Source organism: Bombus huntii, chromosome 17 (assembly GCF_024542735.1).
Source record: "Bombus huntii isolate Logan2020A chromosome 17, iyBomHunt1.1, whole genome shotgun sequence".
Taxonomy (NCBI): domain Eukaryota; kingdom Metazoa; phylum Arthropoda; class Insecta; order Hymenoptera; family Apidae; genus Bombus; species Bombus huntii.
The window spans coordinates 4,526,581-4,545,784 of NC_066254.1; the positions used below are offsets into that span (position 1 = coordinate 4,526,581).

Genomic DNA, 19,204 nt, shown 5'->3' on the forward strand with positions numbered 1-19,204 from the left:
TATTATTGGTTAAATTGGTAGATTGTAATATATCTATATTGCTTTTGAAATGAAATTGCATTGAACTCGTCTAGTCATCGCTTATAGAACACCGTGGTAAAAGAAGAAGGTCGAAGAAACTCAAATATTGCTTCGTATTATTGTTTGATATTGTAAAATTTAGCAGATTCGGGGTTGTGATATTAATTTTACTGTTACGAATACATTAATGCATCCCCGAATGTAGCGTGCTAACATTCTCTTGCTTGAATATCCCTATCTTTTTCTCAATTCTCTACTCACACATATGCACGCATCCCAGGACTATCTATACATACATATATATGAGTCTCGGCACGCCTGTTGTTGCTGCGTAACCGTAATCTCAAACCCAGCGCTTCGTCCTCTTAAAAACTCCAATTTCACTGGTTATTAAAACCGATAATTTTTTACAAGCTTATGAAAACCGTGTTAACCAATATTTTCAATAATTCAGAAAATCATTAGCTGTACGACAAAAAAGATAAATAATACGGAAAATAATGGTATATCGTTTTGCAAATGATCAATATGGTGAGGGCGCTGGCTTCGAGGCTATAGTAGGAAAGCCGTATGCGCATGTCACTTCACTTGGACGATCTCTTTCTGTCGTAGCATCTGGAGGTGAGAGGTTGTACGAGGTTTACGCACAAGAACATAATCCGTCGATTTTCTTACCGGAAAGGTAGCATCGGACGTCAGGTACGGAATAAAACGACGCACGAAATACGGGCGAAATGTGTTGTGATAACAGTTTCTCTGAAATGTTATTTTTCTCGGTGAATTACAATATTAAAAAATGGGCGCGTGGTTGATCGTTATATTTGCCGGCTGTTCAAATACGGACCACATGCTGATTTTCGTTGAAATCGTTCGTCATATCTTTCGGGGAAAACGCGTCGAATCTCGCGATTGATTGTTTGATCGTACGAAACAATTCACGCGAATAAACGAATAACTAGTTGAATGTGATTTTTAAATTAAAAAATTAGAAAAACTCCAATAACCGGATGCAGTATGGCGGTCGCTTGTCAGGACTGGAGTTACGGTCACGAGTTCGAGCATTGCTGGAATTCCGTTCGTGATGTAAAATCTTTTCTAGTTCAGGAATTTCTAAAAGCACCAACGAAAGTAATTTTACATGTATGATCGAAAAGGAGCTGTAATTGTGGCTTCAACATTTCTCTAAGTACGGTATCCAGATACGTGATGCGTATACTGGAAATCGTGTGCAATGACGACATTGTGGGACGACTCTTCGCCAACAATGGAGTTTGCTTGCTGATTTCCAGTGTGGTGGATCGTTAAATCAGTCAATTTTCTTTACTGTTGCGAAGTTCATAGCTGTGTCAAAGTGATAATAAGTGGAAATTATATTGTGCGAAACTTGGTAATTGAACAGTATATCTGTATCAATTTATCGTACAGTAATTGCATAATATACAATTTTGTAACGCGTTTTTTTATACATAATTTTCCAAATTGTAAATATTTCTAACCTTTTGTATATGATTAATTAATATTAATTTCGTTTTCGACACGATTAAATGCTTTTGAAGTTACCTTATTGATACTGTAAAGCAGTTGTTCACGTGTAATTAAAATATATATTACTTTTAACGGAAATTTTCAAATAATTAGTAAAGTTTAAATATATATAACATAGTACAGCTTTTCTCATTGGGAATTATTGAAAGTAATAAGTAACGTAGCATTGTGCAACGCCAAGCGTCAAGCAATTCTGGCAACGTTGCAGCTCTTCTCATCACGTACAAAATGGCTGCCAGTTCCGTTCTCGAATATTCAGATACCGCCACGTGGACGTTAATACGGACACCTGCTGCTTTCTCGATAGAGAAAAAAAAAACAAAAATCGCCAAACTGTATATTGTTAACAAAAATTAATATTTTTAAATGAAATTTTAAACAATCGAGAAAATTTTTAATCGTAAAATAAATTTGAAATTTGTTCGCACGCATTGTATAGATGTGATCTTTAATTTAGGATGATTTTTCGTTTACAGACAATAAAATTAATTTTGATATTTAATTGTTTTAATGATTTTCTGATATGTTATTTTGTTTCAGAGTTAACCAGTAAGGTTCTACAAAAACTCCATAATGGGTAAAGAGAAGATTCATATTAACATTGTCGTCATTGGACATGTCGATTCTGGAAAGTCAACCACCACTGGTCATTTGATCTACAAATGCGGTGGTATTGACAAACGTACCATTGAAAAATTCGAGAAGGAAGCCCAGGAAGTAAGTAATTAATGCATATAGCGATATTCAGAAGGAAACAAAGATTATATTAGTTACAATTACTTTTAAAAATTTAGCAAGGCCTTGTCACTGGTAATTTGTTTCCTTAGTACAGTGATAATTAGATATTGCTTTCTAAACAAAACAGCTGGTTACTTGTTACACTTTTTAAACGTAAAGCATTATGAAATTTTAGATGGGCAAAGGTTCCTTTAAATATGCCTGGGTATTGGATAAACTGAAGGCTGAACGTGAACGTGGTATCACTATTGATATTGCTCTGTGGAAATTCGAAACTTCCAAGTACTATGTTACTATTATTGATGCTCCTGGACATAGAGATTTCATCAAGAACATGATTACCGGTACTTCTCAAGCTGACTGTGCCGTATTGATCGTTGCTGCTGGTACTGGTGAATTTGAAGCTGGTATTTCAAAGAATGGACAAACCCGTGAGCATGCCCTGCTTGCTTTTACTCTTGGTGTGAAACAACTGATTGTTGGTGTTAATAAGATGGACTCCACTGAGCCACCATACTCTGAAACTCGATTCGAGGAAATTAAGAAAGAAGTATCATCTTACATTAAGAAGATTGGATACAATCCTGTTGCGGTAGCATTTGTGCCAATTTCTGGCTGGCACGGAGATAATATGTTGGAGGTTTCTGCAAAAATGCCTTGGTTCAAGGGATGGACTGTCGAACGCAAGGAAGGCAAAGTTGAAGGAAAATGCCTCATTGAAGCTCTTGATGCCATTCTTCCACCTACTAGGCCTACAGACAAGGCTCTTCGTCTTCCCCTTCAGGCAAGTCTCCAATTGAATTTCATAGCTGAATTTTTATTCGTTTTACATGATGATAACATTATTCGCTCATTCGCGGTTTCCACCGGAGAATTTTCTAATTTGATGACGGTTAGAGACGTCTGACTAAATCTAATCTTTCAAAAATTATTCCTGTCTTGAAAGGCGGCATATGGTAATGTTATTAAATATGATTGTAGGATGTATACAAAATTGGTGGTATCGGAACAGTACCAGTTGGTCGTGTTGAAACTGGTGTGTTGAAACCAGGTATGGTTGTCACATTCGCTCCTGCTGGTTTGACCACTGAAGTTAAGTCCGTTGAAATGCATCACGAAGCTTTGCAAGAGGCTGTTCCTGGTGATAATGTCGGTTTTAACGTAAAGAACGTGTCCGTCAAGGAATTGCGTCGTGGCTATGTTGCTGGTGACTCGAAGAACAATCCACCTAAAGGAGCTGCTGATTTTACTGCACAGGTATATATATTTGATAATACGCTAAAAACTAGAAACCAGCTTGGGCAAATTATTATCGATTAATTTGCACGATGATGAGAACTTATTTACTTCATTCGCGGTTTCCACCGGAAAGTCTTTTAAGGCTTATTGACGGCCGAAGGCGACTGAGTGCAATTTGTTAAATACTTTTTATGTGAATACTTACATCTATTTACCTATTTTATACCTACTTATATCTTAATTCTAAACAAAATTAATTATGTTTCATATGTCTGTTTTAGGTTATTGTGTTGAACCACCCTGGTCAAATCAGCAATGGATATACACCAGTGTTGGATTGTCACACTGCACATATTGCGTGTAAATTCGCTGATATCAAAGAAAAGTGTGACCGTCGTAATGGAAAGACCACAGAAGAAAATCCTAAAGCTATCAAGTCTGGAGATGCTGCCATTGTTATGCTCGTACCAAGCAAGCCTATGTGCGTTGAGGCTTTCCAAGAATTCCCGCCTCTGGGGCGTTTTGCTGTTCGTGACATGCGTCAAACGGTAGCCGTCGGTGTTATCAAAGCTGTCACTTTCAAAGACGCTACTGGCAAGGTCACCAAGGCTGCCGAGAAGGCCCAGAAAAAGAAATAACTAGTTTCCGTACATGTGTATCGCCAGATGGGCTTGGGCGTATAGTAGCTGATATAGTTTGCTTCCTTTCTTCACGTTCCTCGCATAAGAATAACGTCGTTACGTTGTCGCCATTGGAGACTGCAATATTTTCTACGAAATCGCGACCGATAATTAGAGATAATAGAATCGATAAAGAATCGCGACGACTAGCATTTTTTGTGCATGTAATTGCATACTCGCCACATTTTTTTGATATTCGTGTATTCCATTTATCAAAATGGTTACTTCGTCACTTTTCTCATCGCAAAGAATTTCGTAGGAAAGGTAAGCCAACAATGGTTTGCAAGCGGATGTTTTTCTCGCCTGTGAGTTCCGTGAGAAAAGAAAGTAAACTATAAAAAGTTACTTATTACCTAGTCAGGTAACTGGGAAGTGATAGCAAATAGGTCACATTTTCCAATCAAATTTGGATTGAAATTACCAGCTGGTTTTACGATTACGATTTGTTTCCGAATTTCTTTGTAAAATTCCATTGAAGAAACTTAGAAATTTTTAAAGCTTTTAACTGAGTCGCGGTGCATCGATACAAAATAATCGAACAGTAACTGAAAGGAAAATGATAATTTTATTACGAATTTGAATGGGTGATGAAATCTGTTTTTCTATTACTTTCAAATTGCCTGGCTATAGGTAAGGAATTGAACTATAAAAATATATATACACAAAACACTTTTCTATGATATACGTCTTTACAAAGATTTACCTTATCTTTTTACACGTCCTCTATATTAAAAAGAAGTATGTGCGGAAATATGATTGCTCTACACAATGGTGCAGCACTTTTAGCCATGATTTTCTGATTGAAATTGGTTTAACAACGGTTTTGTGTACATACCTATAAATAACAATAATAAAAATAAAGGAGATACGGAAACTATTTCATGTATATAGTATTTCAATACACCATTACCCTTGTATTATGGAAATATTTTATGTCTTTGACAATATTAGTTATAAAATATCACATATGCATATAAGAATTATATTGATCAAGCATTTGAAAACAATTTCAATAGACCAAAAGCTTAATTCTTATTTATTAATGGATCATAAGGTCGATTGAAGTTTACTTCTGTTGCAAAATATGTACTCAGATGTGACTTAACGATTTATTTTCACGAAATTAGTTGTAAAGTGCATTTTTTATTCAGATGATATATATCTGTGCAAAGAAAATATGTAATAGAGTCCGGTCGAACATTTTCAGAAACAAATTGATAGTGGAATCTGGTTCGGAGCGATATTTAGCGACCGAAACAATTTTCCTCTGGTGTTTTTTAAACAAATATCGATCGAATGTAGAAAACAAGTTGGATAAAGAGGAGTGGGCGATCAGATCTTCTGTTAGGCGAAGATAGTAGTAGTGTGCGGCATGGATAGAGAATACGAGCGATGCTAGAACTAGGCAAACATGGCTGCTCTAAGGAATGGTTTGTTGTTATGTTCGAATTTTCTTTCAAGTAGCACAAAATTTGCAGCATGCGAGGTAAGTAGAAATAAGTTTTCAAGTTTTTCCATATATAATATTTTTACTTCGTGGTGTAATATATTTTAGTAAACCGTATTGTTTCCAATAGATTTTCTTTTTAGTATATTCTTTGTTTAGTTCCAGCAAATACGTAACAAATATGTTGGTCGGTGGATGATTCGTGATCTTAAACGAAGAAAAATGGCAAAAGACTATGCGGAAGAACGACTGCGACTTTTAGCTATGAAAAGAAATACCATTTTGCCATTGGAAATTCGTGTACGTCATATATACTTTATATAACCTCAAAGTGTGATATAAGCATATGAAAAAATTTGTTACGTTGAAAGGATTAGACGACTACAGCTATTGGTTTTTGTTTATTAAATCTACTTTGCTATTTCAGGAAGAAATTAATCAACAATTTGATAAGATAATTCCACGTCAGACAGCTTTAAGACAATTAACAGCACGGTGTGTACTAACTTCTCGTGGACATGGTGTTGTCTATAGGTGGAGATTATCAAGAATTATGTTCAGGGAGTTGGCTGATTCTAACAAGTTATCTGGTGTACAACGTGCAATTTGGTAGAGATTATATGTACAATGGTGTTTCAGTTCTTTTGTTGAAAAAATGTGAAATAAATACAACATAATTAATGTATTAGCTTGTAAAAAAGAACTTCTGATAAAGTAAGAAGAAATTCTTTTTTATAAGGAGCTACTACTAAAAACACTCTTAAGAGATATGTTTCTAAAAACATTTCATGGTATAAAGAAGACATTAGCCCAGTAAAATACTTTAGGATTAGCGTATGTTGTGATTTTTATTTACCCATACCATGTTTCAAGAAATGATAATTTGTCATAGCGTTACAAATATTTTAATCTTCTCGAGCTTCTCAAAATTTAGAATCTGGTCAAAGACATAAACAGTGATCAAACAATTACCGTAAATTGATTAAAACGAAGATTGCAAGTGATTAAAGGCTATAAGGCAATGTTGGTTTACTTATTTGTTGCAAAAGATATTTCTTAATGAGATAAACTCGCGAATTATGTTGTTGCATTCGAAATTACATTTATTATTTTTTACTCATTTGCTCTCGTTTATGAAAGTTCCAGTAAAAAGGTTTTTTAATTTTATCAGATTAAATTTATATATACAGTAAAATAGAACGCTTGTAACAGCATGAAGCATCAGTTAACTAAAATTCTTCTTTCTTTTATAACCGAGTGACTCCATAAATAATAAATGCAAGCTTAAAACTTTTACGATAACGTCGAAATAATAACTGGTATGTAGAAAGAGTTCTACAAATACAATTAACGAATATGTCTATATTCTACCACATAGTTGATTTATGCCAAGTAAGCGCGCGAAAAACTAGTAGTATAAGCGTTTATCTGATCAGGCATGCATGGCGCAGGTCCGAGTCTCTAGTTCACTTCTCCTAAATCAAGGAATTTTTTACGAGGTAGTAACACAGTGGTATACTCGTGCAGAAGGATACTCTTTTGTTCTTGTTAAAAGTCGACCTGTTGCATTCTCTTTCTTCATTTTCCATAACGCAGGACGTCGATCATATTAGAATTACATAGATGGCCGATTTAGTAAGTATTTCGATTATGTAAATTTCTTTAAAACTGGACTTTAATTGGTGATTGAGACTGTTAAATTATTCAGACGTTCTTCTATCATGTGCACGTAAAATGATATGCATTTTACACCATTTCTAATAATATCGTACACACGTTAAATATCTGAAGCGAAAATTGTCGAATTTACAAATTAAGAAACATGCTTTGCGTTGTAAAATTATAGAGCGAGTCACTTTTGTTTAAACATATGCAGATTTTTTTTACCGTGAACGAACAGCGTTTTATGCTCGTTTTTTCCAATTTCTCGTAATTTCATTGACTCGACTTGGATTGTAAAAACAGGATAGAAAAGAAAGAAGAATGAGATCACACGCTTGAGGGACGCGCGTTTGATTTTAGCGAACTTGCGATTTTCTTGCAGCTTATTAGTAATCAATCGAACTATTTCGTCGAGTATTTGGAAATTAACGTAGTTACGAATACCGTGGAATGATTTGTTGAAAAAATAAATAATTTAACTTGTATGAAACTTGGTAAGGCACGATATCGGATTTTTGTGCAGTTAGATTGTGCTAAAGATTTCCTTGCGTGAGAATAATAGCTTCACGATCTATATTAACATATTTCCAATTTTGGAGAAGCAGTCAAATGATCGTTGTATAAAGTGTTAAATGAAGTGGACGATTTATGAAAAGTAATCGGTACGAGTTTATGTGTACCTTGGTAAATTTTGTATGAAAGTTACGAAAAGCATGCATTGAATATTTGTCGGAATTTAAAAACAATCGTTTTCACTTAATCTTTATTTTGAAGAAAATTATAAAATTATTTGCCAACTGGTACAAGTTACTAAAAGTGAAATAATTTGTAAATTATTTTTGGCTAATTAGTTCGCGATATTTTTCCATTAAAATTTGAAGGCAATCAAGGGCGTTTCTATTACTTCCAATAGTGTGTCATACTTTTTTTTATTATATATCAAAGTGGATAATCTAGACGATTTCAATGTCCTCCATCGCGAGGTTACTCGTCCATAAATAAAGGAGTAAAACAAGGAGTCTTACATTACAATAAGTATAATGCACGTGTATAAGTGTACAATGTCTCTTTGTCTTATATCACGTGATGTTGTTGGCTTTTCCTGGCTCACAATATCTGTTGATATACCCCAAAGATGTAACTCGATGAAATGTTTATTAGAAAGATGTGTTGATATTAGGCGTGTAAAAAGAGAATGCTAAATTTAGAACGTCAAGCGTCCGGGGATGTGCTACCTACGCCTCTTATCAATTCCTCTGTATTTTTTCCGTGTCGACAAAAATTGTGTGTACACACATATAACAAGGTAGAGATAAGAAAAGGAAAATCGAATGATCCGAGATGTTAAAAATCGGCCAAAGTACCCCTGTACGCGAGCAAACCTCCTTACACGAGCGAAAGGAGGTCAGCCTGAGCAGCGGGACGCACTGTGACGGCAATTTACCTCTTGCAAATCGTAAAGAAGACTATGGTAGTCAGAGACGTAAACTATGATCTTAGATAGAGGGTAGCCATTTCGAGCAGCTTCTACGGAGCCAAACAGTCGCGGATTATTGAAAGAAAAAAGTGGCTGTAATTTGAAGATAAAATTAGACAGGACACATTTTCGTATGAGCTTTTCTTCCTCCTTGAAGCGATCCCACGTATCACAATACATGTTGTATCGTTTCATCGGTTTCTTTTTACCCCTCGTGTAGCATAACAATTTTGTAAAGAAACGTTTCTTCGTATTTCTAAAAATAACTTAGAGATTCGAGTTATCGAATGGTACATGTCCTTGAGACACTGTGTGGCATGTATTTCTAGGTGTCTATTTTTATCCGTATCTTTATCAATGTAAGTCTAATATCGGCGTGCTATTGAACTTATTTGATAAAGGAAGCAGTAATTCATAAACCTAGATTATACCGGTGTAATAATAAATATCAGTTATCTATCCGTACGGTGTATTGTACTAACAAGGGTACGTCCCTTATCGTATCGTTATATTTACATAACATATTTGTGTTAGTTTCGTGGCATTTCTCAGTATAACACGTCGGGGAAAGTTAGTACAATAACCTAGAAGACCGTGTGTAGCAATAGTTGGATTTTCTACATTCCGATGAGAATTATACAATTAATTAAATAGTACACGTTCAATGGTTTTATACAAAGATGAACGATAATCTCGGAAATAAGACGAAAATTAAGAATAAAAACATTGTTTTCTGCTTCGTTTTTCAGTTACCGACAATTAAATATCGGCCAGAATATCCCTGCACGCGAGCAAACCTCCTTACACGAACGAAAGGAGGGGTCGGTCGGTCAGGGCAGTTTTATCTTCCCATAAAAATTAAATGATAAAACTAAAGAAAGGAAGAGGGTACTAAATAATTCATCGTTTATTCTTCGACAAAAGAGAAAACGTATTAAACAATTCTCCACTTTGTGGTTAGGAATAGGTAACCGAAACGTCTAGAAATTCTTTCAATTTTCAACAGAACGTTTCTGTCTCGTAATCCAATTATCTTCTATAATAGCCTTCTTTGAAGGAGACGAACGAAACACATCGGAATAGAAAAGCCGCAAATTAACAAGACTTTACAGTGTCAACACGTTGTTCCGCATCCTAGATAAACATGGGTCACCTTTTTTCCCTGGAATATAACGCATCATTGGGATCGGTTGTCCCGGGGCGTGCGTCACCACACAGAATGTCCACGATGCTTGGCAATTAATCGAACTACAGCGAGCTCTACGAACGATGCCACTTTCACGTACGATCTATCGAAATTTGTCGCGTGTCTCGTTAACGTTAACCGCGGCTCGACGTGGATTGGAAATACGAGACGTTAGCTCGTGTTTCTGAAACGGCGAAATGTTCTTTGTCGGAGGACTGATAAAGCGTGAAATATTAGCACGATTAATACTACCACGTATAGATCGATGACACGTGATATCAAAGGTGTAGACCATAAAATATCATTTACTACCGTTCTTGTTCCATTCTAAAAGATGTATTTTCATTTAGCTTTGAAGGGGAAACTTCTTGTCTTCTTCATGTCTTGTCCGCCAATGAAATTTCGCTTCTCCTTTGGATTTCGCTAGCAAACGAACGATAATGTATGAATGAATAATTTGTAGCTTCGTCTCGTTCGTTTCATTTTGTACAATGAAAAATTCGCCAAATTAATATGGTTCTATATATGCTGTTTTACGTGCACGTCTACGTACAATATAACATCAATTTCCATGTTATACTTTATACTATAGTCAAATGTTAGATTCAAATTATAAATCTGTAAATAACAAATATTTAAAGATGCAAGAAATAGCAGTCGGTCGTGTGTGTTAAAATACTTTAACAGCAAGTACACTGATAGTCCAGTTGGAGAGAAATCGATGGAATATAAGTCTAAATTTAAATGTGCAGACGAAATCAAATGCACGAACCTTTTAACAAACGTTGTGCGGTTTTGTCGATCGGAACATTGGACGAGCTCCACGATAAGGGTCAATTCGTGTTTGTCAAGACGTGCAGGAAGTTTGCATTTTTCGAAACGAAACAGGACCACACATATTACATAAATTCATCCTTTACCTTTCATCATTCTCGAACATTTCTACTGCTCTATAGAATTTTGAATCAAACGTTAAATGTACTCGATAGAATTCTAATTCCATTTCTAAGAAATCGACCAGACGGGGAAAACCAAAAAAAAGGTTTATCATCCATATTATCTAACATTTTCATTGATGTACATGAATTTGAAATACGTTGAACATATTCGACAGAATTCTATCTTATCCTGCACGAAATTCAGGCAACGAAGCAGCAAATAGGAATACATTAATTATTATTTGATAAGAATTACGGAAAGTGAGGCTTGTCAAATTTTTCAACTTTTTAGACAAATATGTATATGGTGTTCGGTAATTAGAAGCAAGTCTTGCAATATGCTGGCTTATCGATAGCATCGAAAACGATCTATTTGCGTCTTGATTCACCCATTGTTGAATCAAAATGAACTGCTTCTACAGAGGCAACATTTATCAAAGCTTCGTCAAGAATGGCTCTCGTTAAACGACTAGTGCTATATTTCCCCGTTTTTCTTATTGTCAAGATTGATAACGGAATATCGCTGATTACCGTCCAGACGACGTATCAAAACGATTTGAATCTAGTAACAGCAGCGGGCAATATTGATATTTTTAAGAGTTCCACGCGTTATTTGCCTTTCTTTATTTAAACCAGGCATCGTCTTTGATGCCTGAGCTACGTTGTTTAACGAATCGTAATTTGAAAATGTGCTTCTCCAAAAAGCAACCTTAGACACGTGGTACATCCACAGTTTCATCGGATATCCCGTTCCCATTCAACTTCGTTTAATCTAACACAATCCTCCTGCTATGCGATTAAGGATAATAGGACAACCATCGTGTAATATGATCGATACTTTGTTGAAAACAATTGAAAATTAAATATATCAGAGCGTCACGTATTTTGTCGGCTCGGAAAATGCCAAGAGTCGATAGATGTTGTCTTTGATACGAGCACGTCCATTGAAACAGCAATCGTAGAAGCTTGACGTATAAAATGACGAAACTTGCGCTTATTTTTATTTAAAATACAGAAGAGAAAACGTAGAGATATAAGAACGTGGCGAGGAAAATACGGGATAAGGTTATCGAATACGAGCGCATCGATTAGTTGGTTGAATTACATTGTTACTACGATACAGTGCTACTATTATCACTGCATCATCGTCTAATAACTGCGCTATTACTTGGACAGGATCACCGTTACACGATGTAATAGCGATACGTAAAAACATGCAGGAGGATCAATGCATGATGTTAAAATCGAAAGGTACGGTGTGCGATGTACCCGTTAGAAGCAAAGCTTCCAGTTTGAGGGTTTGGTCCTCTTTCACGTATCGCAGGAACGACAACGACGTCGCTGAATTAAGCACGAATCAGGAAAACAACGTATCCGTTGGAAGACTTCGAGACGGACGAAACTATCCGGCGGACTTCAACGTGAGACTCTGCGTATTACTCTCGAAAGAGAATATGCTCAAAATAACGAGAATTATGAAACGAAAATTATAAGAAACGTTACGAAGAAGCGAATAGCTTCGTGTAAAATTCATTTTCTCGCTTGATAAAAGATATAAAAAGAGCACGCTTTTATATCAACTTTTCTTCGTTGTTTTTTAGGTTCACCCTGTATAGACAATTGGCAAATCTTTGACCAGATGGCAAGCCCAATTAAAAGAAGTAACTTTTGCCCGAGAACTTATCTTTTTTATCTCTCACAGTTTGCGAGTTGTAACACAAAATCGGAAAATAGCCGAATTTTCAGCGGTCAGTTTCGCAGTTTACGGTTAGAATTTGAACAGCGAAAAGAATTGCGTACCTACCTACGTATGCTCTACGTATCCTGCAAAGTTTCATAATTTTCTGAGTTTTCGGCTTGAGGATGTTCCATATCGTAAGAGATACTGATTCGTGCAAAACGAGAAAGACAGAGGAGATATTATCTATAAGTTTATTCTCTTACAGACGATAGAGAGCTTTCATTGCGCGATCGGGCCTGTTTTAAGCATAGCCCGAGTCTTTGGTTTATTTCCAGTGGCTGGAGTCCGATCCGCGTCACCCTCGAAACTCCAGTTCAAGGCATTTTCCTTCGTCGCGTTTTATTCGGGTCTCATAGCCTCGATGATATTCTTTATGACGATCGTATCGGTGCTTCACATGGTGAAAACTCTTAACGCTAATACGATCCAGACACGTGGTAAGTGGACACTGTTTATTACTCTGTTACATGGTCGAACAATTTTTGGAAAAATAATTTACAGGATTATCGCGTGCAACTTTCCACGCGTTTCACAGACGCATTTCCTATTTTCTAATGATTTATTTCTCGAAGCTGAGCTCGCGTCGGTCCGGTAGCGTTTCGGTGCACCGATCCAACCCAGTATTGGATCGTATACTGCGGTATACCGTTTGGCATACTCGTTCCAGTGCCATTGAAAAAGATATCGACCTAAATCTCTTAAAAGCAAGAACCAACTTGAAGTAGCTTAGTTTTATCCCGCGAAGCGTTCACGTACCGTCGCAAATAGGCCAGATACTCGGCTCGATCTCGTTCAGCCGGCTTCGAGGATCGTGTTAGTTGTCGAGGAATTACGTTGGTGGCGAGATAAACCGACGATATTGTATCGCGTTGCAGGTGGCATAGCGTCGGCGACAGTTGGCGCGGTGTTCTACGGGAACAGTCTGCTGGGCAGCATCTTATTTTTCTGGCTGTCGTCACGCTGGGTACCTCTTCAGTCGGAATGGAGGGCCATGGAACGATGCATAGACAGGTCGATATCTCGACACTCCTGCCAGGTTCACAGCTTGGCACGATTCACGAGTTTGCTAATCGCCTTGTTTGTCGCTTGTCTGCCGTGCACGCGAGCTTCGATACACCTGTTAATCGGCACTGCACTCGCAAATTACAATTGGTTCGTCCTACCGTGTAAATGAGATGCCAATAGATTCACTGATAATCCAATGCAAGCTTTTTTTTCACGATAGAATATTCTTCCGCGTGTTTTACGATTTGTTGTTGGATGTCGTCTCTCTAATCGTCGATCGATACCGAGCTTAAGGTTGCACTGGATCAAAGAAATCGTTAGAAAAGACGGTGACTCGCTCTGCGGCCTTGCCAGAGCCGTTTAGGTTTCTCTTTTCTTCTTCTATACGCGAAGATAAGTCGCAAATGCGGAATAGAATTTCCCTGTCCAAGGTCTCGTTCTCGGCAACATAAAGTTCGAACGCGTTCGAGTTACTCGACGGATCGTCAAACTCGTCTCTGTCAGACGCGAACAAACTTGCTCGGTTTGTTCTCTGACCGCGACGCAGCTTCCGTCTATTTATCTCTTTACGATTTGCAGCAATCGCATAGAACCGACGCGGCTGCGATGGAAATTTTTCTTCCTAAGTTCCGTGATACTGGTGTTGGCTCTGGTCGAGCACATCCTAAGCATGTTCAACAACGTGGACGGCTACGACTGGAACGCGTCGAATTCCACGTTTCGCAGCTTCCTGGAGACGTATACTCTACGCTCGCATTCCTTCATCTTCGACACATGTGAGATTCTACCACTTTAAGCGGAAAAACCGAATGTCAAAGGTTACAAAGGCAATGACATCCTTTAATCAGCATCACGTTCGTTTCCAGTGAATTACAACTTTGCCTTCGGATTGTACATTTTCGTCGTTAGCAAACTGGCCACGTTCAATTGGAACTTCACCGATCTTTTTATCATGCTGGTAGGTAAAAGTGGTTACTCTCGATACGAGTAATTTTTAGTTATGCTTTTAGTTCGAGTAACCGCATCACGCACGGCTCGCATATTTGTGGTTCGTCCGGTCTCGATCGCGTTTTTATCGATTCTTTTCTAGCCTTTCTCCGTCGAAGAGAGTATTCTCGTTATTTTTAGTAGAGCGTCGTTGTTCTGAACCTTCTTTGGAATATTCTTCAACGCAATCGGAGGACTGATTCGTACCGATTCTTCCGTATACACAGTTACCGTTGCTTGGAATATATCTTTTTCGAGCCGAAATTTTTAAAATTGTACGAGCTGTACGAACGAGATCTTTTTAAGAAGAAAAGCGTCTTATTGGCCGAAACGAATAAAAACCACGCTACATTTTCGTCGGTTTGAACGTGGCTATGGCGCGAACCGGAATAGACAAGATACCTTACTATTTTAAGAAAATGACTGCACTCTGCAGTTTTGATTTTCCAGGCTTTTCTTTCGCTCTTGGCATAGCAAAAGATCAGAAAACAGTCGAGGTTTATCGAATATTCAGGACCGTGCGATAGCTGCGAGTCTGCTGAAGATTCTCACCAAATTCCAAGCGTATGGTACAAACAGATCTCGAGTTATCGGAAAATAAAGTTGCGTTTAAAGATTAATAATTAACGAACGATAACTATTTTATCGCGGTACGAAAAAGTGAACTTGCCTGCGACTCCAATTTTCCCCTAATAATTCATTCGCAATTTTTTCAAGATAATTCACACGAAGGTTCAGATTACTCTATTATTACACGACAAAGCTGAATTAGCAACGTATTGCACGATGTTTCGATAAGATTGATCCTGCGTTTCTCTAATTGTCTAGGTTGCCACCGCTTTGGCTGAAAGGTACAAATCTCTGAACAAGAAACTGGCAGTGACGGTGACAAAATATCGGCCGATATTCTACTGGCGCGAACTTCGCGAACACTACGCGATTTTGAGTTGCGTTGTTAAGAAGGTGGACGAGCACATCTCTCCCATAATCCTGTTATCCTTCGCGAACAACCTCTACTTCATCTGTCTTCAGCTGTTGAACGGACTATCGTACGTATACTCGACCCGGAAGGCACGAAAATGCCACGCTCTTTTCCACGTTTTTTCCCAAAGAGAAATTACAACTGAGAAACCCGTCCTCCGCATAAACTACTATTTTTAATAATCGTGAAAACGATCTAAATAAACAATTTCAATCTCGTTCGATATCAGCCGATTCCACCAGGAAGACGAATGTTGCTTTTTCAAAATTTGCCAGTCCGGACACTATAGCGATTGTAAGAATGCCAATTAACCTTGCAAATTTTTCAAACGTAATTACTCCGGTGCCTCGCCTTTAGAAATGCCCTACCTATCGTATCTTGGATATGATGGATTTGAATAATTATTCGAAAGCATTTTCATTTCGCCTAATGACATCGGTTTTCCAGGACTTCGCCGCTTTGGTGTTACGGCTCGCCCCAATTGGGCGAGGCATTTCGTATTAGAGAGAAATAAATGTAACGCGCGCTGATAAAAGAGTAGGCCGATACGTGTTCATTTAGACGATATATTGTCGTAATTGGCAGCACGTATAGTCACGTTCTATCGACATCAAACCGTGCTCGGCTTTGTAAAATGTTAACGAAGTAGCAAGTTTTTGATTGCCGGTAATCCGCCAGTTTAGCTGATTGCCAGATCGGTAAAATAAACACGACGAGCACGGGGCGAAGTGAGAGCGAAGGATCGATGATACGTCAGCTCGGTTGGCAAAGTAAGAAATGTTTATAATTTTTGTCTTTCGCGATAGAAAGAATCGCGCCGGGGCACAGCGTTTCTCAGTTTCTCGTGGGAATTTCCAATTATTTTATAACGCAAGAAGCTGAGCAATGACGCAGTCTTCTCGTTAAAATCACTTCGAGTCCAAGCATTCGATATAACTTAGAAGCTCAATTTACGTTTTAACATTATCCGTAGCTGTTTAATTATTTGCAAAACTAATTATATCGTATCTTTACAGATGATTTCAAATCACACAATGCGTATTTATTACGATTAAAGTAATATCGTTATTTTACTCGTAATTGTGTACTTGTAGCGGTCCGTGTGCCTTCTAAACGATCGTTTCTTCTTCCAAAGAAACACTCACAACGTCTACGATACCTGGCCATCGATATATTCTAAAGTTTAAACAAATTCGCTGCGCGATTAACTGCATATATATAGCTCAATGAAGAGCATAGAAACGAGGAGTTGATCGCGTAACGTTCTCAATCAACTCGTTGATTAACGTTATTATCCCATCTTTGTTAAAAGCATAGCAGAAAAGAGCAGCCCATTGAGCGCGGTGTACTTCTTCGGCTCTTTCGGCTTCCTAATTATTCGCACCTGTGCTGTCACCTTACTCACCGCTAGGATACACGATCAGAGTAAAGTGGCCTTACCTTATCTGTACAATTGTTCCACATCCAGTTATGGCATTGAGGTAACTATCTTTTCTACGTGCGTACTCAATCCCTTGGAAAGTTCGAAATATCCTTTCGTACCTTTTGGACCTTTTGGTTTACGTCACTCGCAATGAATTAAAAATGTACATTATCTGTTCAAAGGCGCAGAGATTGCAGCATCAACTGGCGACAGACGAGGTAGCGTTAACTGGATTACGTTTCTTCTCCATCACGAGAAATTTTATGCTTGCGGTAAATCAGTGTCTCTACGTACACCCGAATATAATCTCTAAAATCTATGGTACAATTTATTAATGGAAAATATATTGGTATACAGGTGGCCGGAGCAATCATAACGTACGAAGTTGTGCTTTTGCAATTTGTCGATGGCAAATAAAGCAAAATTACAGTGATATCTATTCTACGCTACTATCGATCCGTTTATAATTATATTTTTGATAATATTGTTGTTACTACGTATGCAATTCGTGTTTTAGCCTATTTCTGACGACATTACTTGTTATTTGTACATACAAAAATATATAATTACTTTATTTAAACGCCACGGAGGTAGTCACTCGACCGGTTTAGCTAATTTCTCTTTTAATTGGAAGAATTAAGGGCCAAGTGGACGAGACGTCGTACTACGACAGATACGTGGGATGGATGTCTCTCACTCTTGGATGGATTGATGTAATGACAGACGTTGACATTAAACACAATTTCTCACATTCTTTTCATCCTCTTCTTTATTTTTTATAAACGATAAAACGTGTGCGTTACAACTACATACACCTGCACATTTCCAGAATAACAATTTCAACCTCGATTCTTCGAGGAATATCGAGCAATTACATAGTTACTTTGTTGCTCTCTCCTCTTACACTTAATGTCAAAATTACGAAGCTAACGGAATAACAAACATTAGTCACTCTTCCCTGGTTACAGTTATCGTATTTTTTATTCCCAAGTGATAGCAAACGCAAGATTTGTTGCACCAGTATCTTTTATCGATATGCTTTACAAGGAAGTTCAACGAATGACCGAGATCACGGTGTGCTAGTGTGCTCCAACGAGATGAACTTATACCATGGAAGAAGGATCCTGTCGAAACATAGGAGCATTTAGTTAATTCCACTTGTACGTCAACTGGGACGAACAATGTTCGACATTCGTAAATTAAATTATTCATTATTATACATAAGAGTAATGGGAAGCAATAGTCGATAAGAGAAATGCACGTGACTGTTGTGAATATGGTAAAGAAAAATCAGTGCAAAATATTTTTATATACAGAGGTAGTATCGATGTAGCGTAATTATTGTACATAGGTATGAGCTTGAAAGTTTCTTTCGCGGTCCACTGTGCTTCTGACGAAGGAGGAGATACGATATCGTCTGTAATTCGAAATGCGGGCTAGCTATATTTTATCGTCGATAGCGGCGCGAATGCGTTAAAGAATGACTCAGACAACGGATTGATAAGCGAAGTTGGAAAGTATACGCCGAAGCAAGGAAATTATACTACTTATAATACATACGTACATATGTACATATCTACATGTCGTAAATTTCACGCGCAATATAACGTTTTTATAACGTGGATCTCGCGAAAAACCATATTCTTCGACAAGTGAGTTTTGTCTTCGAGCATTTAAGACGCGTTTATGCAGGGCTCCTAATACATGTAATACAACGATATAATACAATACGATACAGTAGAAACCCTGTTACATCGACCAATTGGCAAGCTATTCTTTGATCAGCATTCAGTTCGACCGAATACCTGGCATAAATCGAAATAAGATGAATACAATTTGTCTGTAGGTGACAAAATCGAGGAGACAATATCGTTCAATCCTGCTTCTTTCCAACGAAATTAACAAGATCAAACCTATGGCTGCCAAGTATTTTTGGCAGATGGCAGATTAATATTATGCATTAATATAAACGTATGTATATTTTAATACTTAGTGAATAATAGTTCATATAATGATAGATAATATTATACATTGTGTTATAACATTTTTACCACTGAAAAGCTTTACGTTACTGTGCTACATACAAGCATTTATTAATCATTTTATTCCTAAAGAGCCTTATATTTTTGTACT

General features: G+C 37.4%; 3 protein-coding genes across 6 annotated transcripts; all 3 read left to right on the forward strand.

Moving 5' to 3' along the window:
* The first annotated feature begins 563 nt into the window (after positions 1-563).
* On the forward strand, positions 564-5,100 carry LOC126875234 (elongation factor 1-alpha). 2 transcript variants are annotated; one of them, XM_050638054.1, is made up of 5 exons: positions 564-720; positions 2,107-2,283; positions 2,480-3,088; positions 3,286-3,561; positions 3,825-5,100. In XM_050638054.1, the coding sequence occupies exons 2-5, from the start codon at positions 2,140-2,142 to the stop codon at positions 4,179-4,181; spliced, it is 1,386 nt and encodes a 461-aa protein (XP_050494011.1). In that variant the 5' UTR covers positions 564-720; positions 2,107-2,139; the 3' UTR covers positions 4,182-5,100. The 2 variants fall into 2 exon arrangements, with proteins under 2 accessions (XP_050494011.1, XP_050494012.1); XM_050638055.1 differs by lacking the exon at positions 564-720 and adding an exon at positions 1,269-1,408.
* A 326-nt stretch (positions 5,101-5,426) lies between these two features.
* Positions 5,427-6,507, forward strand: LOC126875238 (28S ribosomal protein S14, mitochondrial). Its single transcript, XM_050638062.1, has 3 exons — positions 5,427-5,709; positions 5,830-5,970; positions 6,098-6,507. The coding sequence occupies exons 1-3, from the start codon at positions 5,635-5,637 to the stop codon at positions 6,281-6,283; spliced, it is 402 nt and encodes a 133-aa protein (XP_050494019.1). The 5' UTR covers positions 5,427-5,634; the 3' UTR covers positions 6,284-6,507.
* Positions 6,508-6,667: 160 nt separating this feature from the next.
* On the forward strand, positions 6,668-17,651 carry LOC126875231 (gustatory receptor for sugar taste 64f-like). Of its 3 annotated transcripts, none has more exons than XM_050638041.1 (9): positions 6,668-12,354; positions 12,880-13,111; positions 13,550-13,685; positions 14,259-14,455; positions 14,528-14,637; positions 15,495-15,715; positions 16,961-17,129; positions 17,254-17,343; positions 17,429-17,651. In XM_050638041.1, exons 1-9 carry the CDS (start codon positions 12,148-12,150, stop codon positions 17,486-17,488), a joined length of 1,422 nt encoding a protein of 473 aa, XP_050493998.1. In that variant the 5' UTR covers positions 6,668-12,147; the 3' UTR covers positions 17,489-17,651. The 3 variants fall into 3 exon arrangements, with proteins under 3 accessions (XP_050493998.1, XP_050493999.1, XP_050494000.1); XM_050638042.1 differs by having other exon boundaries at positions 14,546-14,637; XM_050638043.1 differs by having other exon boundaries at positions 12,214-13,111.
* Positions 17,652-19,204: the final 1,553 nt, after the last annotated feature.

Bases quoted from the DNA above. Each gene is read 5' to 3' on its own strand.
- LOC126875234 (XM_050638054.1), top strand. From the start codon at position 2,140: ATGGGTAAAGAGAAGATTCATATTAACATTGTCGTCATTGGACATGTC. The intron at 2,284-2,479 runs GTAAGTAATTAA...ATGAAATTTTAG, and splicing joins TCGAGAAGGAAGCCCAGGAA to ATGGGCAAAGGTTCCTTTAA. The intron at 3,089-3,285 runs GCAAGTCTCCAA...ATATGATTGTAG, and splicing joins CTCTTCGTCTTCCCCTTCAG to GATGTATACAAAATTGGTGG.
- LOC126875238 (XM_050638062.1), top strand. From the start codon at position 5,635: ATGGCTGCTCTAAGGAATGGTTTGTTGTTATGTTCGAATTTTCTTTCA. The intron at 5,710-5,829 runs GTAAGTAGAAAT...TTCTTTGTTTAG, and splicing joins CAAAATTTGCAGCATGCGAG to TTCCAGCAAATACGTAACAA. The intron at 5,971-6,097 runs GTACGTCATATA...TTGCTATTTCAG, and splicing joins TTTTGCCATTGGAAATTCGT to GAAGAAATTAATCAACAATT.
- LOC126875231 (XM_050638041.1), top strand. From the start codon at position 12,148: ATGCAGGAGGATCAATGCATGATGTTAAAATCGAAAGGTACGGTGTGC. The intron at 13,686-14,258 runs GTCGATATCTCG...TACGATTTGCAG, and splicing joins ATGGAACGATGCATAGACAG to CAATCGCATAGAACCGACGC. The intron at 14,638-15,494 runs GTAGGTAAAAGT...CTAATTGTCTAG, and splicing joins CCGATCTTTTTATCATGCTG to GTTGCCACCGCTTTGGCTGA.